Source organism: Aspergillus fijiensis, assembly GCF_003184825.1.
Source record: "Aspergillus fijiensis CBS 313.89 unplaced genomic scaffold BO72scaffold_126, whole genome shotgun sequence".
In the NCBI taxonomy this organism is placed as follows: Eukaryota; Fungi; Ascomycota; class Eurotiomycetes; order Eurotiales; family Aspergillaceae; genus Aspergillus; species Aspergillus fijiensis.
The window spans coordinates 1-23,707 of NW_024469102.1; the positions used below are offsets into that span (position 1 = coordinate 1).

Sequence of the window (23,707 nt, forward strand, 5' to 3'; positions counted from 1 at the left end):
GGGGGTTTGGTGGGTTGGGGTCTGCTTCGTCTTCGGAGGATGGGTCTTCGTAGTCTTCGTAGTCTTCGTCGTCTTTGGCCTCGGTGTCGGTGTCGGTGTCGGTGTCGGTGTCGGTGTCGATGTCTTCTGATGTGATGGTGGTGGTGCTGGTCACGTTGACATAAGGGGATGAGCTGTGATGAGGACCGGAGAGTGCAGCTCCAGCTCCAGCTCCAGCTCCAGCGACTGGCCCAGAGGAACGCAGTGCGTAGCGGAAGCTGTGCAATCTACGCAGCATGGCTAGCTCGGGAGGAGACTGCGCCTGAGACTGGTCCTGAGACATGACGGTCAAGTGAACTCGGCTCTCGAGCTTTTGAGATTTCCTTGCTGCAAATTAGAGGAAGAGGGGAGTTTAGTTGATGGCTTTGATGATGATGGTGATGCAGAAGAGTTAAGAGATACTTACTGGGTTTAGAGCTGATGAGCCGGTAGCAAAATAAGACCAGCTTAAGAGTTCTTAGGATTGTCTGCTGAAGCTCGGGAAAGAGGGGACCTGAGTTGATGGATTGAAGGAGATGAGGATGCAGAAGACTTTAGAGATACGTCCTTGCTTTGGAGATGATAGAAGGTAAAGAGCTGATGGATTCAGAATATGTGACGCTGGGGAGGGAGGATAGTAGAAGAAAGAAGAAAACAAAAAGCAGAATATCGAAGATCTTAAATATTTGGAAACTGGTATGATGACTATCTATAGGGAGTCTACTTGATATAAAGATCGAACTCTTGGGATAATAAGAGTCAGCGGTAGCTGATAGAGTTCCTATTCACTATACCAAACTGTTGCCTCTAGCTCTATAGAAGCTTTGAGATGCTATTGGTTGAGGCGGGTTGGATATACATATTACCCCAGTGATTCTCAGGGCTATTTGCCCCACCTGCCGAGATACTCTCAGCTAGCTGGACTAGTCTCACTCCTGCTTGATGAGTGTGCTTGCGCATTGTAAACTGTTGTGAAGATTCATGTTAGTAGACACATGCTATCATCTGTGATGGCCAAGGCCCGGCCGGGCTGAGGTACCATTTCCTAATACAGTTAGTGATTTCTGGGGTATGGGGCAGAGCTCGGCGGAGAGATGACTCAGCAGGCTGCTAGCTGCTCACCGCTTGCCCCTTGCTCTGATAGAACCAAGATCCGCACTCTGCCTGCAGAATTATCGCCTCTCTGTAGGCGGTCAATACAGCTTTGTGTTTTGACACTGTCTTTGCAGGTAGAAGAATGCCAGACATAAGCTAAGAGTTTTAAGTTAATCCGACGACTACCTCTTACTCTCTCTTGACATATTGTCTTATTACTAGGTCCTTTTCTAGTAAGAATCCTGAGCTTTAGTCTCAAGAACAGAAACTATCTATCTTCTCTAATCCACAGCTAACTTACAGTACAGCCTGTCAGACGAGATAAGCTGATAAGCACCGCGCCTATAAAACCCGCCCGTATAGCATATTTCCTGCTCCCCCACAATTTCCTCCCCCTCTTTTTCTGTTCCCATCTGCGCCAAACCTCCATCCTACACCACCCTCTCACACCTACCCCCCAGCAAAACCCCCGCCATGACCGCCGAAGGCCTCACCCCGGAGCAACTCGCCTTCTTCCACGAGAACGGCTACCTCGTCCTGCCCGACCACCTCACCCCGACCGAGGTCCAACGCTGCCTCACGGAGACCAACCACCTCCTCGACACCTTCCCGCTCGACACCCACCCGCTCACGCAGTTCACCACGGGCGACGATGACACCCAAAAAGAGCATGTCGGCGACGACTACTTCCTCACCTCGGGCGACAAGATCCGGTTCTTCTTCGAGCCGGACGCTTTCGACCGGGACACGCCGGGCGCGCTCCTCAAGCCCAAGCAGCAGGCCGTCAACAAGATCGGCCACTCCCTGCACAGCCTGTCCCCACCGTTCCGCGAGGTCAGCCTGACCCCGCGCAACGCCGCCATCGCCCGCTCCCTCGGCTTCCACGACCCCCGCGTCCTCCAGAGCATGGTCATCTGCAAGCAGCCCAGCATCGGCGGCGCCGTGCCCAGCCACCAGGACTCCACCTTCCTGTACACGGACCCGCCTTCCGCCGTCGGCTGGTGGTTCGCGCTGCAGGACGCCGCCGTCGAGAACGGCACCCTCGGCATGGTCCCCGGCTCGCATCGGCGGAATGGCATCGCGCGGCGGTTCGTGCGGCGCGTGCCCGATGGCAGTCGCGGGACGGAGTTCGTGGAGAATACCGGTGCCAGGGTGCCCAAGGGCTTGGTTGAGGAGGAGACGCAAGATGACGGGGAGGTGCAGCTGTTGGATATCAAGGCCGGCTCGTTGGTGCTCATTCACGGCAATGTCCTGCATCAGAGCTCGAGGAATACGAGTCCCCGGAGTCGGTTCGCGTATACCTTTCATGTCATCGAGGGCGCCGAGGGCTGGGTCTATGATGAGCGGAATTGGTTGCAGCCGCCCGAGAATGGGGAGGGGTTTACGCGCTTGGTTTAGGGGTGGGGTTGGGGTTGTATATTCTTGACTACGGTTTGTGGATGGACAGTGTAGCTGCAATGATTGTATATGCAATGAAAATGAGCTTGTCGACTATGTAGATGGGGAGATAACTCGTAGACCTTCATGTCTATCTTTTGATTTTGCTGGGGAATCATGGAGGGGCTGACTACTACGGAATAACTACTTTCAAACGGCAACATCTGATGGCGTTGCAGCCGCTGGGCAGCAAACTCCCACTTCCCCTATCAACATCTACTAACCGTCCAACACAACACAATCGTGCCTGTGCCAATACCACCACGTCTATCCTCCTCTTTCTTGGGGAGGGGGGGGCGTTTCACCAAGAATGGATTCTCGTCCCCATAGGCTTTGTTCGGCGGTTTCAAACCGTTCGTTCCCTGTTCTTTCAAACGAGTTGAAAGAATACAAAGCATGACCAACCAACCCTTTCATTTGCAAGTGGACAATGATCCAGCGGCCAAAAATATGTCGCCCACAAAGGGCCGGAGGCTGCTGGTCTTTCACCGGTGATGAACTCAAGCAACATAATTATAGATTTCCATCTGGGTGGGAAGTGGCAGTAGATGAACGATGTACATAAAGCCTGACCGGTAACGTTTCTCTTCCTTGAGAGAAACATTTTGGCAATCTTCTGACTCCTCATCGAAAGAATCAACCTAGGACTGCGATTTACAGATTCACCGTCACGTCAACTTGCATTTATCCTACCAGCGCGTATTATGTGCTTTCCAACCAAGGCAGATTCAGAGCCTGGTTCCTCACAATCCAAGAAGAATGCTCCTCCCCCCCAGAATAAAGTAACAAAGTCCTCCCCGGCGAGAGCGTCCCGGCAGAAGTCCCGCGCAAGGCCCTTCCCTCGTGATTCACTGTCGCCGGAATTGGTTGCCGCTGCCATAGTGAAAGCTAACACGAAATCTCATGATCAGGACCCACAATCATCAAAGGATGCTGCTACTGCTCCTGAAGTAAAAGCAAGTACCGCTAGTGATCCACCGTTACCAAAGCCTGTTGCCGCTCCTCCAGCAACAGCAAGCACAAACCCCCCTGCTCGTGATCCACCATCGCTGAAGCCTGTTGCCGCTCCTAGAGGAACAGTGACAGCGAAACCCCTAGCGCGCAAGCCAACAGTGGGAATGTCCCTTGCGACGTTTGTGAGACCAGCAATTGCCGCTCCCCGCACTCATGTTCCTCTGTCAGTGGCTCTGGCACAAGCTAAATCATATCCCCTCCCTGGCGGTCCATTGTCGCCAGATTCGATTGCTAGACTAAAGGCGTACGCGAATCGCAAACCTAGTCCTCGTGATCCACTGGTGGCAGAGACCCTTGGGACTCTTGCAGCAGTAGCGAAAGCGACTCCCCCCACTCGTGATCCACTGTCGCTGGGGTCTGTTGCCGCTCCTAAAGCAGAAGCGAAAGCGAAATCCCCCCCTCCTCGTCCGTTGTCAAGAAAGTCGATTGCAACTCTGAAAGCAAAGACGCTCGGGAACATCTACTATGACCTCAACCGTGTTGGCAAGGTGCGCATTAACGTGCGGGAGGGCAGAAAAATCACCACCGACCGCACTCGCTACTGGCATGAGTGCAAGAAGGCAACGAACTTCATCAGTAAGATGGTAAATCTGGTCGCAGGGCTGGATGATTCGTACCATTCCGCCGAAGGCTTAGCGCTCTCGGACGAGGTTGATGATCTGCTGCAGCGCATCGGTTGGGAAGGGTTCGCGATCGCTGCCTACTCGGAAGCCTTTCGGCGCCTCCTCTCCCTAGACCAAGAGGTCGACACCCAGCTGCGGCAAGAGGTACTTGAGACCCTCACGGCCAACAAGAACAGTCTGGAGCTCTACGGCCGCGTGCGCAACATCGACTGGCGTGGCCTGCTGCTCCCGTACTCCAACGACAACATCCGCTACATGGGCCCGGCGCTGAAGCTTGTCAAGAAGTTCTGGGACCGCCATCCGCACGAGCTTGCGACCCCTCTCGACGGCGGAGACCATGTCGTAACCCCGAGTTACGATAATCATCGTCAGCCCAATGTCACCAAGAACATCTGGGACCCCGCAGACTGGAAGGACCACGTCGACCCGAAGGACAACCCCGAAATTAATGTCACCATGCGCTGGGCACATGTATATGATTTGGGATGTTGCGACTTCTGCGAATCCCCGCATGTCTGCCGGTGCGAGGTGCAGTCGATGCCCGGGGAGCTCGTGGAGCTCGTCAAGACGGCGGACCGGGGCATCGGGGTGCGCGCGCTGTGGCCCTTCCGCAAAGGGGACATCCTGGGCGAGTACATCGGGCGGCTCATCCCGGACGGCAGCAGGTCGGATCAGACCTATGCTCTGGGGTGGGAGGCGCTGAGTGACCCTCGTACCCGAGGCATAGTGTCCGTAGACGCATACTACCAGGGCAACTGGGCCCGGTTCGTCAATCATGTTTGCGAAAACGCGTCAGTCGAATACCGCTGCCGAACCTTTGGGGACCGCGCTGCCATGACGCTCGAGGCCACGCGGGATATCGCCATGTATGAAGAGCTTACAGTCAACTATGGGCCTAAGTACTGGAAAACGAGGCAATGCCGCTGCGGGTCGTCCAACTGTTATTCCGCAAGGCAGGCGGAAGCACCACCGAAGAAGGGGACAGCAAAAAAAACTGGGATGAGAGTTCCTCTCAGGGAAATCAAAGCAGGTGAAGAAGAACAGGAAGCTGTGACGGGAAAGGACGTTGCGGAAGAGTCACAAGCCCTACAAGGAAACGCCGGTGACGATAGTGAGAACATGGTGGAAGGCGGAGAAGGTGAAGAGGTGCTGTGTCCAGATCCATCATCCAACGTGGTCATATACCAAGGTCCGCCAAAGAACAATGGTGGAGATGGTGAGCACCCAGAGAAGGATGACCACAAGGACAAGAACTATGTTCCCGAAGACGATAGTGATGGGGACGATGATGATCCAGGACCGACGGTGGTGGAAGCAGCGGAAGTGATGGATCTGAGTGGTTGAGGGAGAAACTGAGACTGAGTCAATGATGAAGCTGTTGAATAGAGCGTATACTGTATACTGTACTGTTGTATAAGTTAGCTAGAATCATAAGAAGATGTTACTAAGCTTCAAGGTTAGTTAAAGGTCAATGATCCCAATTGGGAAGGCAGGCACAACCCCGCATTTTCTCTCCACAACACGTCAGGGGAAAGACACTCTCACTGAGTGAATGACCTCAAACCACCTCGTCTTCTGCTCTCATTCTTCCCATTTACTTGGCTTCATGCACTCTCTGGGTGCAAAAGGAACATCACCTTATATCAAACTCTGACCCATAACTTATACTTGATCCATACCACCATACCACTGTCACTGCCACTGCCGCCTTGAAGCAAGGGGTGAGGTACTCTACATTGACGTCTTCCGCCGACGACAGACTTGATATAGCTCCCATCCGATCCGAAATACTGCCAATGTATCGCTTCAATACAATCGTCCGCTGTCACCCTTGGAGGTCACACTGCCTGCCAAGAACCCTCCGGTCGTCGATAGCGTCCCGGCGCGGACTCCTTACTCAGAGCTATGCCCGAGGGCCATCCGAGGTAAGCTGCTGCACCTCGCCCAAAGCGTCCACCCTCAGACTAACATCCAGTTCCTCCAATTTGAAGCCTTCGTTATTTGAGTCGACGGTTGGCGATCATTTCACCCAGATTGTCAAGGTACATGGCGACCGCACAGCGTATGTCTACCCTGGATTTATCTTATCTGCAGGCCAGCCACAGCTGATTTCCCGCTAACCGATTTGGACCCAGCGTCATCTCCAAGCATCAAGACGAAAGACTAACATATGCCGCTCTGGACGCCAAAAGCAATGCGTTTGCAAGGGGCCTGGAATCCATCGGGGTGCGCCGAGGTGACCGAGTCGGAGTCATGTTGGGAAACTCCATCGAATATGCCATCGTATGCAAACAGCCTGCAATAAGATACCCAGTCGAAGCGAGGAACCAGCAGCTTACGAGGTTTCTATAGGTAACTTATGCACTATTCAAATTAGGAGCAATTTTGGTGAGTCTAATGCCATTCTACGGAATGCGTGAAAGTAGTCTCATTCGTTCAGGTACCCATTAATCCATCATTCAACACCGCTCAGCTAGCATCGGCCCTAAGTCACCTCGATACAAGCCATCTGGTAGTCAGTGCGGAGTCAAACTTGCCCCGAAAGCCTCCACGGAGCAATGTCCCACTTCTGGAGACTATCGTGCCGGATCTTACCAGCCCTCGACTAAAGTCAGAAATCATCCCTTCACTGAAGAATGTTATTCTTGTCGACAACTCTTCTGGTCGCTTTCAAGGCACCGACTACCGGGTACTTACGCCATATGCCTCACTTACATCAGACGCTGCCTCTGATGGGAGCTCTCTACCACCGCAGAACCTGTCCCCTGATGACATTATAAACATTCAATTCACATCCGGAACAACTGCAATGCCCAAGGCTGCCTGTCTGACGCACCGCTCAATTCTGAACAATGGCTCTCAGATCGGAGACCGCATGCGCCTCACCCCCGAGGATATTGTCTGCTGCCCCCCACCTCTCTTTCACTGCTTCGGCTCTGTTTTGGGGTACATGGCGACGGGGACCCACGGTTCTTCCATTGTGTTCCCGACTGAGTCCTTTAACGCTAGAGCCGCTCTCAAAGCAGTGCAAGAAGAACGGTGCACAGCCCTTTACGGTGTGCCCACCATGTTTCTCGAAGAGCTCAGTCTGCTCGAGAGTGGCGAGGTCTCGCCCGAAGGTTTCCAGTACCTCCGGACTGGCATCGCAGCCGGAAGCAGCATTCCAGCGGAGTTGATGAAAAAGCTTCACAAAATCCTCAACCTCACCGAACTAACCATCTGCTACGGCATGACCGAGACCAGCCCCGTCTCCGCCATGACTACAACCGACGACCCGATTGACAAGCGTATCCACACCGTTGGCACTCTCCTGCCCCACGTGGAAGCCAAAGTGGTTGACTTGACCGACCACCGCAAGATTGTTCCCGTCGATGTCCGCGGAGAACTGGCAGTCAGCGGCTACCTCCTGATGAAAGGATACTGGAACGACCCGAAGAAAACAGCCGAGGTGATGATTCCCGACGAGAACGGGAAAGTCTGGATGCACGTATGTCATTGAGTTCCTGAGTCTGATGATCGATTCCACTAATTATGACTACCCAGACTGGTGACGAGGCAACCATCTGCCCCGATGGCTACATCACAATCACAGGCCGCGTCAAAGACCTTATTATACGCGGTGGCGAGAATATCCATCCCCTCGAGGTAGAAAACTGTCTTCTTGCTTACCCCGGAGTCTTGAATGTTTCGGTCGTTGGAGTTCCCGACGAACGATACGGGGAGGCGGTGGCTGCCTTTATCATACACCGAGACCCCGACGGTGAGGATGCTAGGGAGGAGAAGGTGAAGAGATACGTCAACGAGACGCTGAGCAACCACCTTGGTGCGTACAGTCCAAGGGGCTTTCAGATTCGAGAATTGCTAACAGCTGAAATAGTCCCTAAATATGTGTTCTTCCTGCCTTCCTCGGAGTCGTTTCCGAAAACTGCGAGTGGCAAGGTTCAGAAAGTCATGCTTCGTGAGATTGCAGTGAAGAGCTTGAAGGAGAGGGAGAGCCGTTCTGTATGATGGACTGGCTTATCGGTCTGGACATCTACGCTACATGAAGAGCTATTGGTTAGGGCGGGAACTTACTTCGCTATCTACTCCTGGGGTCTTTTAGAGTAGGATTGGAAATTTACATAGATGCAAAACATATTGCTTCATGAGGGACAAACAGATGAATTATGGGTAGACAATGAGCGCTACGATTCGAATGCGCGCCATGAAACTTTACTTATCATGGACGTATTTGATTGAGCGCTGCATGATGAAATAGTTGGTTCTCACAGACCAACAGCAAATAAACTCCGTTGGCATTTCAAAGGGTATAATCGCTAGCTATGCGACGAAAACGCTCCACGTGCATCCAAACAAAAGACACACTCTTTTCGAGTGTACAGTGAAATAAGCCAGTCCGTGTCCAAGCAAACGAACGGACGGCCATGTCGCAAATATCCAAACAACACCCAATGCCCAAGAAACCGATCTTGGACTGGTGCATATCGAACAATCGTCGTTCTATCCACAACGACTTGTTCGTTCCAAAGAAGATGTCCAAAACTCCGCAATGCAGAAGTTCAGACCCTAGAGTCCAGAAGGAGCCCTTCCCGAACTCCCTCACCCAAACCTAACCCCAACCCCAATCCCCACAAGACATTGCCTTTATCTCGTGCACTTCACCCGAGAATCCACCTTCAACCGAGCATGATCATGCACGGCGCGGCTCCCCTCGGGCACAACCGGCGAACAGCACGCAATCCCCCTCACCCAGGGATCCTTTAGGATGTTCTCCACCGTCAGCCGCCGCTTGGGAACCGGATGCAGCATCCCCAGCACGAGCACCAACGCCGCGTAATCCGGGTATTCCTTGGCCTTGAACCCGCGGCCGCACAGGGGCCATCTCCCGGCGGCGGCGTCGAGGCGGGTAGGGGTAGTACCGGTCTTCGCCCAGAACCGCTGCCACCCCACAAAGCGGGCGTAGTGCTCGTCCCCGGGGTCGATCGCGTGCCGCCACGGGTACCCCAGCCCCAGGATCTGGCGGGCCGTGAGGGCACAGGCCCAGATGTCGGCGGCGCGGGGGTCGTACGTCGGTGCGGCTGCAGCTACATTGCTTGTTGCCGTTGCCGTTGCCGTTGCCGTTGCTGTTGCTGCTTCTGCTTCTGCAAGAGCAGCGGCCATGCAATTAGCCAGCCACATCTCCGGCGCGATGTAGGGCTCCGTCCCGGTCACGGGCGAGGTCGCACTCACGGTGATTGGGAGCGGGGTGCATTCGGCCCCGGAGGGCTGCTGGAAGCGGGAGCGGAAGCGGAAGGCGAAGCCGAGGTCGGCGAGCTTGAGCCGGGATCCCTCGCCGGAGAGGAGGGGGTTCGCTGGTTTGAGGTCCCCGTGCGCGATGCCTTGGCTGTGCAGGTAGCTTAGCCCTAGGAAGAGTTGCTTGATGAGGCAGAGTTGCGTGGCTTGGGGGAGGAGGAGGAGGTCTCGTTCGTGGGGGTGTTGGAGGTTCTGTTGTTGCTTGGGCTGGAGGAGGAAGAAGAAGAAGAAGAGGAGGAGGAGGTGGTGGAGGTAGTGGCGCTGCCCTCCACGAGCGAGCTTTCCATGCTCGAAATACACACTCTGTTCGAGTGCAGGCGAATGGGGAGAGTGGCCGCTGTTTGCATCTTCAGGGCAGCAGCTGCTATCGCTGGTAATCCTGATAGGGCTGGTCGACTATGTGATGATGATGATGATGATGATGATGATAATGCTGATGATAATGGGACAATGCTCAAAGCCCCGTCTGATATATCGACAGCCTATTGTTCGAGACAATGGGTATATAATCTTCTGCGCTTCGAGGTGCAGAAATCAGATGCCTTGCAGTATATAGAGCCTGCTAGGCGAGAAAATAGGGTGAAGGGCGAGGAGAACAAGGGTGGAAAGGATGAATAAGGATTATGTCAATGACAAGATTGGATGAATGTCACTGACGGGTAAGAATAGGCGTATGCCAATATGTAAAGGTGTGAATAGTGGTGCTTCAGACAATCAAGATATTGCTGCTGAATGCACAAGACAGCAGAGGTGGGGAAACAGGGAGAAAGGACGAAAAAGATGGAAGAAGAGACGAGGTGGGCATGGATGGGTTCTTCCTCCCTCGCCAGCAGAAGAGTCATATGGGGGATGACAGCATTATTGCTGAATTGCCTCAGCTTTTCTCCTTGACTTGATTGCCGGGATGAGGGTTATTCGGGCTCGCTAACCGTGGGCTCGGGTGAAAATTGTGCTGAGCAGCATCGTTAAGATGTAATTCTGGAAGTGGATTCCATGGGCAGGCGTTGAGAGTTGAAGAATGCATTTGGTTTGCGAGAGGGATGCAATTCAGGACAATCATGGCGGTGACAGGTATGGATGTCATGCTTCGGGAAAAAGATGCTTTAGAGACATGTCTCATCAAGTATATGAGAGAGAATAAGGAATGAGTGTGTACAAGCGGCCTCTCCATTCCCATCTTTACATTGTCCATGGTTTGGCATTCACCCAGGTACCTATGCATACATTCACTAAGCTGTATACTAAATCATTCACCAACAGATAGTGGCTCGGCACAAAATCAAGATCCTTATGCGTGGCTTGAATTTTCCCCGTAGGTTTTCCCCGCTGGAAACCTGTGTACCATGTGCTCCAATTACCCACGGTCCGGCATCAGCCTGACCCAGCAGCTGAAAGGGGAAGTGACTCACTACGTCAGTCGACTCCTGCGGAAGAGATATCCAAGCTCTAATGCAACAAGCACGGGGGAGGGGCGTGCTAGGACAATCGAATCCGCCAAAGCCAATTCTTAGCGAGCCGTGGAGGAGATCCCCAGTCCTGATCTGGTCTCGGCCGTCTGCCGGCCGAGGGCCACTCGGCACCAGCCATGACGTGGTGGTCTGGTATTCAATGACGCATGCTTGGGCTGTTCCTCCATGTCGGTCTTGACAGGCCTCGGAAAAGTCGTTCTGACGAGCATCAAACGCCAGTATGTCAACTTCCGTTGTCTCTGCAGTATGCGAGAACGGAATCCAGTCATAGAACTGCGCCGCAAAGAGCAAGTCATTACTCATCAGAGGCTGAGACTGAAAGCACGAGAAGAATCGTAGGTCAAAGTACGAGTTAACGCTCGGGACGAGCCGAGACTGCCCCGAACTGCGGCGTATCCGGATCCGCAAAACAACTGATCACGGCAAAGCGACTCAAAAGTCCTGAATGCCAGTCTCACCTTGAAGCCGAGACCTGACATCCCCACTGTCCCCGCCCTCGCCCTCGACAATCCATTCCGGCTCCTCGTCGTCAAAGTACTGTTCCTGCGCCTCGTTCCAATCGTCATATTCATCATTGTGATCGACGGTGGTGTAGTCGAAATCCGTATCTTCGCCCCGCAGAAACCGCATGGTCATCTCCCACTGCCACAGCTTCTCGCCTTCCTCCTTGCTGGGCGGGATCTCGTCTCTGTCCTCAGCGAGGATCTCCCCGTTCGGACCCCGGGTGTAGCTGAACATGGCGTGGGGGTCCGGGTGGTTCAACGCCTCGAATTTCGCTTCGGAGCGGCACAGGTCCGCCTGGAGGACACCGGAAAATCCTTTGGCGCGTCCTTCGGCTTCGCGTTCTGCGGGAGTTTGGAAACGGCGGATCAAACGGTCATAGAGCAAGGGGTCTGTGCGGTTGCTGGGGGTGTTAGCTTGACAATTACTATGTGGGTTGTTCGTGACGACTATAGCAGGCAGTGTGCCAGTCAAGTCATCAAAGTAAAACAGATATGAGCGACAAGCGGACCGGCTAGCTCGAGATCAGCAGAAAAGTACTCTGGGTGCATGTCCAGGTAACGCTTGCGACGGTTCTTGATCTGGGTGGCCGGGGAGGTGGGCATGGCGGAGGCAGGATTTGCCTCCATCTTGGGCGTCGTTGGAATGATACCCATTGGGAAAAGAGGCATTATCAATTAGTTCAGACCGGATTAATGCTAGAACATATGTCTTAGCGACAATAAGCAAGATTCGAAGAGGTCGAACGACAATAAACGACAATAAAGGTGAAGGGGGAGGGGGGGAAGCGGAGAAGAGAGGGGGAAAAAGCGGAAAAGAGCGGCGGGTGGCAGATTAATTCCTGCCGTCATCGAAGCTCCGCGGAACACACCAAGAACATCATCTTCCTCAGTGCTTGCTCAATCCATTAGTTAATTCCGACAACGGAGTATGGCTACTCGAGTTTCGAACTGAGAAACAAGGTAAGACTAGTCTCCCTCTTTCCGTTTCACATCCAGCTACTTGTCCTGTCATTGCTTGTCTGCGGGACGGTGGTCCACAGTCTGCCCCTGCTCCCCCCCAAAGAAAAAAGTGACAGCTCAAAATGGAATCCATTGAATTAACAAGTACCTTCAGGAAAGCTCCCTGGCCACAAGAATCACTCTGGTCAGCTTGAAGTTCACTCGAAAGGTGTGGTGCTGGCAGATTCCGTCATTTCAGAAACGGACACCATGTCTTCTCTTGGTGCCCTGTGGCAAAAACCCACCACCAGACAGCTGGTGACCGGCGCAGCACTGCTGGTGCTCACCGCGTTCTACTCGCCTTTGACGGTTCTGACTTTGGCCCCTGTCTATGGTACTCACGGTACACACGTCTTCCATGCCTATGGAGTTGCCATTGTGGCCGCTGTGGGATGGTTCATGAAGGATCACATCCAGCGACTCTCCGGCCGGAAGGCGGTCTACTTCATCCCAGTCGTGGCCTTCTGGATTCCCACCATTCAGACCTTCCTATTTTCGTCGAGCTCTGTTCTGGGAAATCCTGTCGGCCCCATCTTCACCGAGATAGCTGCCTACTATCCATTGGTCATCCTCTCTGTCGCCTGTGCAGGCAAGCTGGTGCAGGCAGGTCTGGATCTAGGTCGCCATGGTGAAGCCGTTGCCGAGCACGTTCCGCTCCTCTCCACCTATGTCATCTACAAGGTTGGAGAGAAGATCGCCAAGGCATTTCTGGGTAAGTTCATCGGATCGACCATCTTCTTCAGCCGCGCCGGCTTGCAATTCTTGCTGCCTGCCTTGTACTCTGCTGTCATCCCCTCCAAATTCCTGCTCTTCGCGGTCCCCTCCTTGCTCCTCTCGGCCACCTCCAACGTGCATCTCAGCGACGGAGCCCTGAACTCGTACCTGAACGACGAGGGCTTCGCGCTGGTTGCCCGTCAGGATTCCAACACCGGCTACATCTCGGTGCTCGATAACCTGAACGATGGCTTCCGAGTCATGCGATGCGACCACAGCCTGCTGGGAGGTCAGTGGACCAGAATGCCGCGCGGCTACAGCCCTGCCACCTTGGATCCGATCTACGCTGTCTTCACCATGCTGGAATCCGTCCGCCTCGTGGAGACTGACCACGGCGAGCCCCGTGTGGACGCCGACAGCAAGGCACTCGTCATGTAAGCACCAGAACCCTGCCAGCTCCACACCCACAAGGCTAATCCGTGCATACACAGCGGTCTCGGTGTCGGAACCACGCCTTCCGCGCTGATCGAGCACGGCATCGAGACCACCATCGTGGAAATCGACCCCGTCGTGCACCAGTTCGCATTGGAGTACTTCCACCTGCCCTCGAACCACATCGCCGTCATCGAGGACGCCACCACCTTCGTGGAGCGCTCTCCCCCGGCGCAGTATGATTATATCGTCCACGACGTCTTCACCGGCGGCGCCGAGCCCCTCGAGCTCTTCACCATCGAATTCATCGAGAAACTCGCCTCCCTCCTCAAGGACGACGGCGTCATTGCCCTTGTACAAACCCCCTTCCCCAAAAAAAGCCGCCGCGCAAAGCTAACACCAACAGAACTACGCCGGCGACATCACCCTCTACCCCGCGGCCCTGACCATCCGCACCATCCGCGCCGTCTTCCCGACCTGCCGCATCTTCCGCGAGGCGGCCGAGAACGACGACCTCAACAACGACTTCACCAACATGGTCATCTTCTGCAAGAAGAGCGCCGCCACCCCGCTGCGCTTCCGCCAGCCCACCGCCAACGACTACCTGGGCAGCAAGTTCCGCGAGACCCACCTGCTCCCCCGCCACGAGGTCGACCCCGCCCGCTTCGAGGTCATCCCGCCCAACGGCCGCCGCCTGCTGACGGCCCGCGAGTCCCACCTCCTGCACAAGTACCAGGATCGCTCCGCCCTCGAGCACTGGCAGATCATGCGCACCGTGCTGCCGGATCTGGTGTGGGAGTATTGGTGATTTAGTCTTCCTGCAAGGTCCAGGGAGGTTTCCCTAAAGCTTTGGCATTTTTGGAATAGGGATACACTCCCCCCACCCCTTCACCTTTTCTTGGACAATGTATTTATATTTAGAGGTGTTTTGTGTGCTCACAGATACAAAATCTGGGCGTAGTTATGAAGTAGTATCTGGCATCTTGTGCTAATGATTCTCTGTAATTGTACACATAGTTTTGCTGATGGTATTCAATATCCAACATTCACAACTTCCTTCCAAATCAGACAGAACCAAGACGAGGACTGGATGGACCCTCTCCATCTACAACCACAAACACTAAAGCATTCAGCACAACAATCTTCAATTGGTATCCGTATCCACAACAGAGAAAACTGAAACTGAGACTCCAGAACTGCGCTAATGAATTTGCATCATTCAGATGTGACAATGGGGATCCCCGCCCCCCTCCCCGAACAAACAAAACCAGGTCGACTACGTAGAGTCGAGTCCCATCGCCCCCAGGATCTCTCCTCCCTGATTTTCCCCATTCTTCAAGTTTCCGTTCCACGACGAAACTCCCAGAGAGATTACCTAGTACTAACTCTATGACTCCCCAATAAAGTCCAGTATCCCATCCCCAAAGCCAATCTGGTATCACGAAACAAAGCAGAGATCTCCCGGGATGCAATGCAAGAAGTTGCAAGTCCAGTGGGCCTCGCATAGCCCTCAGCAGGAAGCAAAAGGCCATCATCATACCCGGAAGACTAATCTCAATATGTACTGGGTGGGTAGATGTAGGTAGAGGAAGGGGCGAGAAAGAAATATTATTACAGGTTTGAAAATTTCGTCGTTGGGACAAAAAAGGTTCGTGCTGGTGCTGGTGCTGCTACCACGCTCCTCTAGAATGGCTTCAGGCCGATGGACTTCCGCGGGGACTGCCGGTGGTGCCGGGTTTTTTGACGAGGCCAGCGAAGAAGTTGGCCAGCGCTTGGTTGTGCGCTTTCTCGTCGCCGGTGGCCGAGGGGGTTTCTTTCTTCTGGGATCGGCTGGCCTCTCGTTCCTATAGATTGCGTAAGGACAAGCGGTCAAAGGGGCTTTGTTTTCTTTTTTTGTAATTGGTTCTCACTAACCTTGAGCTTGCGGAGCATGTCATCCGCGTCGACTTGGATACCACCCATGTTGAACTGTACAGGACCAATATGCTCGTTGACCCGGCCGTTGTCATCCAGCGGGGACATCTCCAGCTGCGGTACCTGCTTCGTTGTGCGGTCCTTCTCATCTTCCAACTTGAGCTGCTCCAGAACCTCGAGTTGTTTTGTGAGGAAGGTTTGCATATCGGATGTGTCGACCTCAATCTTGGTCCCGTTCGCTTGGCCTCCGGGGTGAGCCATCGACGTGTCCCGCTTGGGGTCCTTGATCGTCTGTTCGAAGATAGCGACCGCGCTTGTGCCGTCGTCGGCCGCCTCATCATCCAGGTCGCCGGCACTGGCGCCGTTGATGATCGGCTCCGGGGGGTCTTGGATCTCGATGGACCAGGCGGTTGAGACGCCATCCATGTCGAATCCTTCGCGGATGATCCGGATCTTGCCCCACGAATCCCAGTTCGACGGAACGAGGATCTTATCCCGGTCGATGACGTTGTGTTTGAATGATTGCCGTTTCAGTAATGAGTGGATGCCGAGGGATGAGTGTAATAAGCTTTGGAGGGAGTTGGCGAGGAATGGTGTGGTGTAGATAAGCGACGCGCCATCTGTGATTAATTAGAACTCGCAGGCCGAAGTAAGGGATGGTAAATTGCATACGCTTCAAGAGCAATGTTCTCATGAATTGGAGAATGAAGTCGAACTCTTCTTCGTGCCAGCCGTGGTCTTTCTCCAGCTTCTCGATCTTGTCGGCCTGGTTTATTCAAACAAAAGCATCGTTAGTTGTCGACCTCCCCCTAAAGCATCAGACCAGCTTACCCCTTGACACACAACACACATGGGTATACCGAGCCCTTCATCCCATTCGCCAGGGCCGACAGGTATCGTTACGGGACCACCGGAGCTCGTCAGACCCTGCGCGCCGGCCGAGCTGGCGTCCATGCCCCGTTTCCGATCCCTCCACTCGGTCATGTTCTCCTCCATGACGATCTTCGTCTCATCGTCGAGCGATATGAGGACATGTCTCAGAAGGCGCACCCACTCGCGCAGTCGACGCACCCAGGTCCAAGGGTCCGACCAGTCCAGCAGGATCACAACCAAGGTTTCCGGCACCGATTGTGCAGTTAGAAGTGGCTTGAGGAGGGGCGCAAAGGAGAGAGAGGGCTCAGAAAGTAAGTATGCGGAGACACGCGCCAGAATATCTTTTGTATGGAGCAGGTCCTCATTAGCATACGATTATGGCAAAAGAAGGAAAGGGCCCGCGGAGAACTGGCAATCCATCGGGAATAACTCAAATAAATACCTTCGTGATCAGCGTCCAGCACATCTTGGTAAGTATATCCTAAGGCGAACTGGTTGGCCACCGGTGGTACTCGCCCTTTTCGCCGGTCGTTTGACGACAGGCTGGGATCTGAAGCGTCGGCAGATAGAGTGTCGAGGAACTCTCTTTGAGTCTCCGGTGTGCCACCTAGATTGTAGTTTCCGCATTATCAGCATTGACCGACAAATGGATTCGGGCGGAAACATGGCCAGCGGTGCGGGCGCAGTACTGGAGGGGAGTTTTGAGAGGGGTTGCAAACCTAGGATTAACAGATTCTTCTCGGGAAGTCGCTTTCCATTTGCGACGCTATCTAGCATAGAAGACCAGATATTTTTCTTGGTGCCATCTTTGCTCGACGGCCGACTGTTGTTGCTGCCGGTCCCGAATCGGGACCCTGTATTCTGGCTCGACGCTAACATTGTCTATCTAATTTCGACCATGCTCAGCTGGCGCAGCTCATTCCAGGTCAGATCGAGGCAAGTATCTTCTGGGGGAGGAGTCGGATAAGACGCGTTGATTGCGGAACTTCGTGCGGATAGGTGGGAGTGTTTATCGGAAACCACACTGGAGTGTCAGGGGAATCTGGCGTTGGCCGCGCAGATCTCGGATGGCGGGGGAGGACCACGAAACAGCCCAGACGTTGTGCTCGCTCGCTCGCTCGCTCAAAAAAGACAGGATCGGACCGAAAGTTTAAAGAGTGCGGTGTTTTTTGCCACGGGTCGCAAAAAAAAAAAATAGGTGTCTTCGTGGTTTGTCGTGTGTGTTGGTGTATGAGACTGAATCGAGCGGTGGAGGAACTGACTGCGGTTTGCCTATTCTTTTCTAGCTTGTAAACAACTTATTAAAGAAAGCCATAGGTTTGGGACCGTCTTCTGCGGGTGGGGACCTTCCCTTCCCGCGGTCAAGCCCGTGATTTCGAACTTCCGCTTTGCTGCAACTCCAAGAAAGCAAGAAAGCAAGAAAGCAAGACCAGCAGCCCTTCTCTATCCTCACTCGGCACCTCACCCTCTGCTTTCGCAATTATTCCTTATACATGTATACTTTGATCTAGATCTCACCGCTTTCCTTACCTGCACTTGAAGCATGAATAATATCCGCCAAGTCCAAGCGCTGAACAAGCGCGAGCTTGAAAATGCCGTGTAAGTTGCCCCTTCTACCTATCCCCCCGGGGTTCCTTCCTCGTCATGGTCGCTGACCAGGTGGTCTCAGACCCCCAGAAGCCTCCTGGCACGCTGACTATCGCGACACCGCCTATATCTACATCGGAGGACTACCTTTCGACTTGTCCGAGGGCGACATCCTCACGATCTTCTCGCAGTACGGCGAGCCGGTTCACATCAACCTCATCCGCGACAAGGACACCGGGAAGAGCCGGGGGTTTGCATTCCTCAAGTACGAGGATCAACGCAGCACGGATCTCGCGGTCGATAATCTGGGAGGTGCCACCGTGTTGGGGCGGGTTCTGCGCGTGGACCACACGCGCTACAAGCGACGGGATGACGAGGAGGAGACGGACAACGTCGCGAGATTCATGGGGGAAGATACGGCCGGCGGGAAGGCCGTCGACGATCGAGATACCGATGACGAGCGGACGACAAGACGGAAGCGACGCACCAGCGAACCACGAGACGAGGAGGCCCGCAGACGCTCGAAGCTCAAGGAGGAAGTCGAGTTGGAGGAGCTGATCAGGACACATGACGAGGAGGATCCGATGAAGGAGTTCCTCATCGAGGAGAAGAAGGAAGAGGTGGCGCGTGCGCTGGAGAGGACACGAGCGAGTGAGAAGAAGTCCTCGCGCAGGCGAGACAGCCGCGAGAGATCGAGCCGTCACCACCGTTCTCACCGTCGCCGGTATGATGACGACCGTTCCCGCTCGCGAGAAAGGAGGATTCGGGATCGCCGATCGCCCGCGAGGGAATCTCGATCGCATAGAGACCGCCGCTCGACGTCCAGGAGACGAGACAGATCCTACAGAGACAGGACGCCGGTCGTGTCCAGATCACCCGAGCCGAGGCGCAACAGGGACCGAGAAGACCGCTATCGTTAGATGTCTAAAGCAAGGCTGTCTAATTATAAATTATGCTACTCAAAAAGGTCAAGCCTCTATCCAAAGCAATCAAGACGCCACCAAGCAAGTGCCAGGAGCAAGTTCCAGGAGCACTGCGCTCGCCCCTCGATAGCCAACTTCTGTGACTCGGCATGAGCTCCATCAGCAAAATCAGTTGATCCGCCATACGATATCCAATCCGCAAACGCATTGTTGGGTCGATCCTTGAGAATTTTCTGCAGTGTGGGTGTTGCCTGCAACGGAGATGGTGACTGTATGGCCACACCACAAAAAGACTAGACCACGAATGTCGTTGATGATGGAGCTCTCAGCAAACCGGACGGACACATTCCCCTTAGCCCCCTCCTAGGTACCTCTTCCAGCCCGTTCTGTTACAATAGAGTCTGCCGTCATCGCCTTCGTGAAGGACAAATTTCTCCCATCGCCCATCCCTACCCGAGCCAATCACGAGGATGGTTTTATCATCGAGCCAGCCGATGTTCCCTTTGGACGGTTTCCCAAGTGAATTCCCCAGGGGTGGAGGGTTATAGGCTGACTCGGATGACTGTTCGTTGCCTATCTCAAAATGTGCAGTGGCAGATGAATATATGTCAGAGAAGAATCCAGGGAGCATGGGAACCTTTGACAAGAAACCCCACTTTGATTCAGTTTTGGGCACTGGAAAGACATGCAGGGTCGATTTATCGGACGTCACGGCGAACAGCGTATTGGAAGGTGATATAGCAATCGAAAATACATCTGCTTCATCAAGACCCCGGCGTACCTCGGTTATCCTCGTGCAGTTACTAGTAGAATAAATCCGGACCATAGTGCCCTAAGAAAGACGTAAGTTACCATCAAATCATAGCCTGCTGTACATGGGCAAAGGCTCGGGTGCTCTTACCCTCTTGCTCGCCGTGGCCAGAAGCGCGCCATCCGAGCTCAGAGTCATGGCCCGCAGCGGGTGCGCGTGTGCTGGGATGATGCTCACGTTCCCGGTCTCAAGCTCGACCAGCTGGACTTGCCCGAGAGATCGGCCGGGAAAAGCAAGTAGCTTCTCCCCCAGGCAAACCAGACCCAGAGGGTTGTCCACTGTTTCAAAGACCGAGAGCTTCCGCGGAGGGATCGAGAAGGCAAAGATATGGACACTGTTCAGCAGCGCGACGACTATGTGCGACTTGGACAGGCGGACGCCCAAGACCGAGGTGCGGAATTCAAGGGTGATGGCGGCTTTCTGCTTCGCGTCGTCCCAGATCACCAGCTAGACACGAAACCATCGTCGTCAGTACATAGATTCGCTGCATCACAAACCAAGCACGTCGAGGAAGGGGGGAGAAAGGAGGGAGATTCCGTGGCGCACCTTGTTCTGAGGGAACTTCGGCTGTCTTCCTCCGCCGGTGATCGCGAGGTATTTCGACTGGCCGAGCATGGTCACCAGACCAATTCCGGCGTTGAAATCTGTAGGGATGTTCAGATCAGTGTTTAGCAACCCGGACTAGAGATTCAGATAGAGAATATAAAAGAGAAAAGAAGTTTGGACAAGTACCTCTTGAAACTGTAAGCTCACATGGATCGGTTTTGAAGACTGTTTTGTTCGGTGGTTAGCTTGGCTGCTGTTCCCGATAAGAAAGCCCTCGAGGGAAGAGCAAGCACATGTGAGTGACCACTGACCACAAAAGCCGGTGTCCAGGCCTACGGCGAAACATGTGTTGTCGTTGTTGAATGAGGCCGACAGTGAGTACGGCCCCACCGACTCATCGATGACTTGGCGAGTGTTCATCCTGGCAACCGAGGAAGGAGGCCATCAGCGCTGGGCAGGATGATGGGGATAGAGTCAACCAGGTATAATTGCTGGAATTCCGGGGAAGGCCAGAAGCAGATGATCGGCCGCCGGACGGGCGCTGACCTCATCGTAGCCGCCTAGCTAATGTCGTTGCCGCCTTGTAAATAAGGCCAGGGGGAAGGTGTCACAGTGTTGGACCATTGTTGCGTGTAAATGCATGTTGATTAGTACCGTGGCGAGTGAACGGAGTAATTGATGTTTAGAAGATATGTTTTGCAGTTTGAAGGTGTGAAGAGATTATCTTGCATCAAAGAATGAACGACACAAACGATCGTTGGAGTCTTGGTGCCTGAGGCATCACAGACGCCCTCAGGCATGGATGATGTAATAGGCGAATGGTAGCTAGTTGACTTACGTGGTAGAGATTATCTGTCTGAGCATGACTATTCGTTTCCCTGCATGAGAGAATGTCCTAGTACTTGACTATAGTCAACGACAATTCATCATATGTTTGTGGAGGCTAGCATGCTTCTTTCAGTCCAGTCCCGAAGAGAATGTATTTCATTCAACCCAGGTGTTTGTTGCGCAAAGTTGTTCATGTACAAATAAGAAAGTTCTATCATAAGTCATGGCCGAGTCCTCTAGTATCCTGATCCCGAGGCTTTGGAGCCGTCGATCTCTTTTTGACCGGTAGCAATTTCCAGCTCGTTCTGCATTGCGTCACCCAATAGTCCAACGTCGGTAACAACAGATACCATATCAAATCCTTGCTCTATACGAGCCCGAGCGTCGACACCGCCGGTACCTATTACTGTCAGCTATCTCGAAACTTATAAGACTCAGAGGCGAGAGGTGGAACGTACAGAAGATCGCCGCCCTCTTTCCGGCAGCCTTGGTAGCAGCCAAGATGCGTTTGATAGCAGCCTCATGCTCCTCGCCGCCTCTGGTGACGTTCAATTGCTTGGCAAGATCAAAAGGACCTGCGATGCACAAGTCAGCACCCGGAAATCTACACGGGCTCTGTCCTTAACATACCGATCAGAATGCCGTCCAGACCGTCAACACGAGCGATCTCCTCCACATTCTCCACACCGGACTTGGACTCGATCTGCACCATAACTATGATTCCATCCTGCGAGACCGCTTCGTAGTCATCGCCAGGCAGTACGCTCGGGAATGAGTGAGTGGCGAACAGCGGTCCGAAGCCACGGGTTCCCAGGGGTGGGTACTTTGAGAACTTGACAATGTTGGCTGCGTCGGCCTAGAAACAAAGAAGTTTTAGTACGGCTGTTCGCCACAGATTCGGAACATCACGAGGGATCATGCATTGCACGTACTGCAGTGTGGCACATGGGCGTGAGGATGCCGTGAGCACCGGCGTCAAGGGCTCGTTTGATCATCCATTCCTCACCCCAGGGGACTCTGATGATGGGGACAGCGCCTTCCGAAGCAACAGCATTGGTGAGCTAAATCAGCCGTCGTTAGTGCGCTGGACCCAAGTCGATGATGAAGGTGCCATACGTCATAGTAATCTCTATCCGTGATCAATCCATGCTCTGCGTCAATGAGAACCCAGCTGAATCTGGACTTTTCTGTGAAGGGCCGATGAAGAATGGTTTTGGCGAGGGGAGCGCTGGGGAATCTAAGAACGATAAAAGAGCAGCGTTAGTCATTGAGCGCATTTCAGGAGTACGTGCGATCTGGTCGTTGGGATACCATCACAGAGGGTAGGCTCGAGGAGATGAGGTGAGGGGCAATGAGGGGTAGCAACGTACGTGAGCCAGAAGCCGTGTGCCACTACGGACTGGTCGCGGAGATTCCGGGGGTCGGCAACTTTGGAGGCCATTACTGTTGCTGTATCTTGTGAAGCTTGAATGATTTAAGCTGTGGCATGAGATTATCCTGGTAATTCTTTTTAGGGGACTCGCTCGGGATGAGGTCAATGGAGACAATTTAAACAAATATACAGCTCGGTGCATGTCCGACCCGAAGAGGTGTTATCCGCGGTTTAATCCGGGGCCACCCCCACGTTTCCTGGATTAGTTTCCGTCTCCCCCGGCCTAAAGATGTCCGAAGACGGGGGACGTTCCTCATAGCTTATAAGTCAATTGGCAGTCAACATCTCAGAACTGGCGTCCGGTGAGCCATGTGGTGGTCTACTCAGGTAAGGAGATATGAGTAAATTATCTTGTGTATGACAATGCGCCAGATCACTTATATGCTTAAGAATAGTCGAGGATGACTTAATCACTCACCTAACTATGAGAAATCTTTGCCTTGACATCATTGATGGCAGAATAAAACCTCGTGTTGCAGGCAGTCTCTTCGACTGAGGGGCTGAAATACCGGACGAAACCAATTCTGCATATGGAATTATCTTCTGGTTCCACCCTCTGCAGCTTTCTGCTTTCTGCAAGTCTTAGTCTGCCACACTAGCAGAGATTAATTGAGCCGTGGACGGTGGTGGTATGGAGAGCGATTCGGCCATCCAAGGCATTTAAATGACGCGGGCCGAGCCGGACACACACACTTCGCACCGACTCCCACTTTGATGCACACACACATGCACTCACCACAAACTCTCTCTTACGTGATAGTTCCACTAGAAATCTATGGTTTCTAAATGCTACTTTGGCATCATGACCTACCGTCCGAGCGTCTACCCAAATGACCTCGCTTCTATGATAAATTGACTGGAAGTGAGGGATGGCCTTGCCGAGCTGGCTGCAGTTGCCGTGACCCGATAGCCTCGCCCATTAGATACATCAAACGTGGCGATTCTCTTCAGCTAGCCGATGGTGCACACTGCGTTAGCTACGGTAGGACTGTACCACTACTCAGCGTCCAGTATGTCTCGCTACTTCAGACTCATTCCATAGCTTCGGAGCATCCGAGCGAACTCACGCACGTCTCTTCCGATCTGTGTCGATCGCCGCGCTCGGCAAAGAAAAATAAAACAAAGGACGAATCAGAGACACCAACTGCAGCTACGCCGCGTAGATCCATCTTTCAGCTCGCTAACTAATACGATGGG

The 23,707-nt window shown here is 53.6% G+C and overlaps 13 protein-coding genes across 13 annotated transcripts; 6 read left to right on the top strand and 7 right to left on the bottom strand.

Annotated features, from left to right (window-relative positions):
• Positions 1–1,554: 1,554 nt before the first annotated feature.
• BO72DRAFT_454123 (phytanoyl-CoA dioxygenase family protein) lies at positions 1,555–2,580 on the top strand. The gene has a single exon (XM_040946154.1). The coding sequence runs from the start codon at positions 1,588–1,590 to the stop codon at positions 2,509–2,511; it is 924 nt and encodes a 307-aa protein (XP_040794920.1). The 5' UTR covers positions 1,555–1,587; the 3' UTR covers positions 2,512–2,580.
• Positions 2,581–3,547: 967 nt separating this feature from the next.
• Positions 3,548–5,623, top strand: BO72DRAFT_454124 (SET domain protein). The gene has a single exon (XM_040946155.1). It carries the CDS (start codon positions 3,669–3,671, stop codon positions 5,529–5,531), a length of 1,863 nt encoding a protein of 620 aa, XP_040794921.1. The 5' UTR covers positions 3,548–3,668; the 3' UTR covers positions 5,532–5,623.
• A 92-nt stretch (positions 5,624–5,715) lies between these two features.
• Positions 5,716–8,357, top strand: BO72DRAFT_533115 (putative AMP-binding enzyme). Its single transcript, XM_040950481.1, has 7 exons — positions 5,716–6,112; positions 6,179–6,249; positions 6,323–6,470; positions 6,540–6,575; positions 6,628–7,674; positions 7,731–8,010; positions 8,065–8,357. Exons 1-7 carry the CDS (start codon positions 5,984–5,986, stop codon positions 8,193–8,195), a joined length of 1,842 nt encoding a protein of 613 aa, XP_040794922.1. The 5' UTR covers positions 5,716–5,983; the 3' UTR covers positions 8,196–8,357.
• Positions 8,358–8,831: 474 nt separating this feature from the next.
• BO72DRAFT_393241 (putative serine/threonine protein kinase) lies at positions 8,832–9,590 on the bottom strand (the record flags this gene model as incomplete). The annotated part of the gene is made up of 3 exons (XM_040941932.1): positions 8,832–9,069; positions 9,133–9,279; positions 9,364–9,590. Coding segments are annotated over 3 exons (612 nt in total), but the record flags the coding sequence as incomplete, so codon positions are not given.
• Positions 9,591–9,693: 103 nt separating this feature from the next.
• BO72DRAFT_39817 (uncharacterized protein) lies at positions 9,694–10,281 on the top strand. The gene has a single exon (XM_040942079.1). The coding sequence runs from the start codon at positions 9,765–9,767 to the stop codon at positions 10,095–10,097; it is 333 nt and encodes a 110-aa protein (XP_040794924.1). The 5' UTR covers positions 9,694–9,764; the 3' UTR covers positions 10,098–10,281.
• A 263-nt stretch (positions 10,282–10,544) lies between these two features.
• Positions 10,545–11,585, bottom strand: BO72DRAFT_39832 (uncharacterized protein). The gene has a single exon (XM_040942085.1). The coding sequence runs from the start codon at positions 11,249–11,251 to the stop codon at positions 10,730–10,732; it is 522 nt and encodes a 173-aa protein (XP_040794925.1). The 5' UTR covers positions 11,252–11,585; the 3' UTR covers positions 10,545–10,729.
• BO72DRAFT_473646 (uncharacterized protein) lies at positions 11,381–12,120 on the bottom strand (the record flags this gene model as incomplete). The annotated part of the gene is made up of 2 exons (XM_040947215.1): positions 11,381–11,841; positions 11,961–12,120. The coding sequence occupies 2 exons, from the start codon at positions 12,118–12,120 to the stop codon at positions 11,381–11,383; spliced, it is 621 nt and encodes a 206-aa protein (XP_040794926.1).
• A 206-nt stretch (positions 12,121–12,326) lies between these two features.
• On the top strand, positions 12,327–14,572 carry BO72DRAFT_443077 (spermidine synthase). Its single transcript, XM_040943544.1, has 4 exons — positions 12,327–12,411; positions 12,566–13,598; positions 13,656–13,950; positions 14,003–14,572. The coding sequence occupies exons 2-4, from the start codon at positions 12,661–12,663 to the stop codon at positions 14,402–14,404; spliced, it is 1,635 nt and encodes a 544-aa protein (XP_040794927.1). The 5' UTR covers positions 12,327–12,411; positions 12,566–12,660; the 3' UTR covers positions 14,405–14,572.
• Positions 14,533–15,287, bottom strand: BO72DRAFT_39823 (uncharacterized protein). Its single transcript, XM_040942081.1, has one exon. It carries the CDS (start codon positions 15,132–15,134, stop codon positions 14,661–14,663), a length of 474 nt encoding a protein of 157 aa, XP_040794928.1. The 5' UTR covers positions 15,135–15,287; the 3' UTR covers positions 14,533–14,660.
• On the bottom strand, positions 15,140–17,397 carry BO72DRAFT_39828 (dynein family protein). The gene is made up of 6 exons (XM_040942083.1): positions 17,103–17,397; positions 16,826–16,990; positions 16,342–16,724; positions 16,183–16,276; positions 15,511–16,130; positions 15,140–15,440 (listed from the first exon to the last, which is right to left on the bottom strand). The coding sequence occupies exons 1-6, from the start codon at positions 17,260–17,262 to the stop codon at positions 15,291–15,293; spliced, it is 1,572 nt and encodes a 523-aa protein (XP_040794929.1). The 5' UTR covers positions 17,263–17,397; the 3' UTR covers positions 15,140–15,290.
• Positions 17,398–17,926: 529 nt separating this feature from the next.
• Positions 17,927–18,890, top strand: BO72DRAFT_482083 (uncharacterized protein; the record flags this gene model as incomplete). The annotated part of the gene is made up of 2 exons (XM_040947712.1): positions 17,927–17,982; positions 18,053–18,890. The coding sequence occupies 2 exons, from the start codon at positions 17,927–17,929 to the stop codon at positions 18,888–18,890; spliced, it is 894 nt and encodes a 297-aa protein (XP_040794930.1).
• On the bottom strand, positions 18,891–20,939 carry BO72DRAFT_454130 (phosphatidylinositol-3,5-bisphosphate binding protein HSV2). The gene is made up of 5 exons (XM_040946156.1): positions 20,562–20,939; positions 20,437–20,475; positions 20,251–20,348; positions 19,795–20,151; positions 18,891–19,725 (listed from the first exon to the last, which is right to left on the bottom strand). The coding sequence occupies exons 1-5, from the start codon at positions 20,668–20,670 to the stop codon at positions 19,246–19,248; spliced, it is 1,083 nt and encodes a 360-aa protein (XP_040794931.1). The 5' UTR covers positions 20,671–20,939; the 3' UTR covers positions 18,891–19,245.
• A 246-nt stretch (positions 20,940–21,185) lies between these two features.
• BO72DRAFT_454131 (HpcH/HpaI aldolase family protein) lies at positions 21,186–22,670 on the bottom strand. Its single transcript, XM_040946157.1, has 6 exons — positions 22,449–22,670; positions 22,195–22,315; positions 22,011–22,139; positions 21,709–21,934; positions 21,537–21,653; positions 21,186–21,478 (listed from the first exon to the last, which is right to left on the bottom strand). The coding sequence occupies exons 1-6, from the start codon at positions 22,517–22,519 to the stop codon at positions 21,315–21,317; spliced, it is 828 nt and encodes a 275-aa protein (XP_040794932.1). The 5' UTR covers positions 22,520–22,670; the 3' UTR covers positions 21,186–21,314.
• Positions 22,671–23,707: the final 1,037 nt, after the last annotated feature.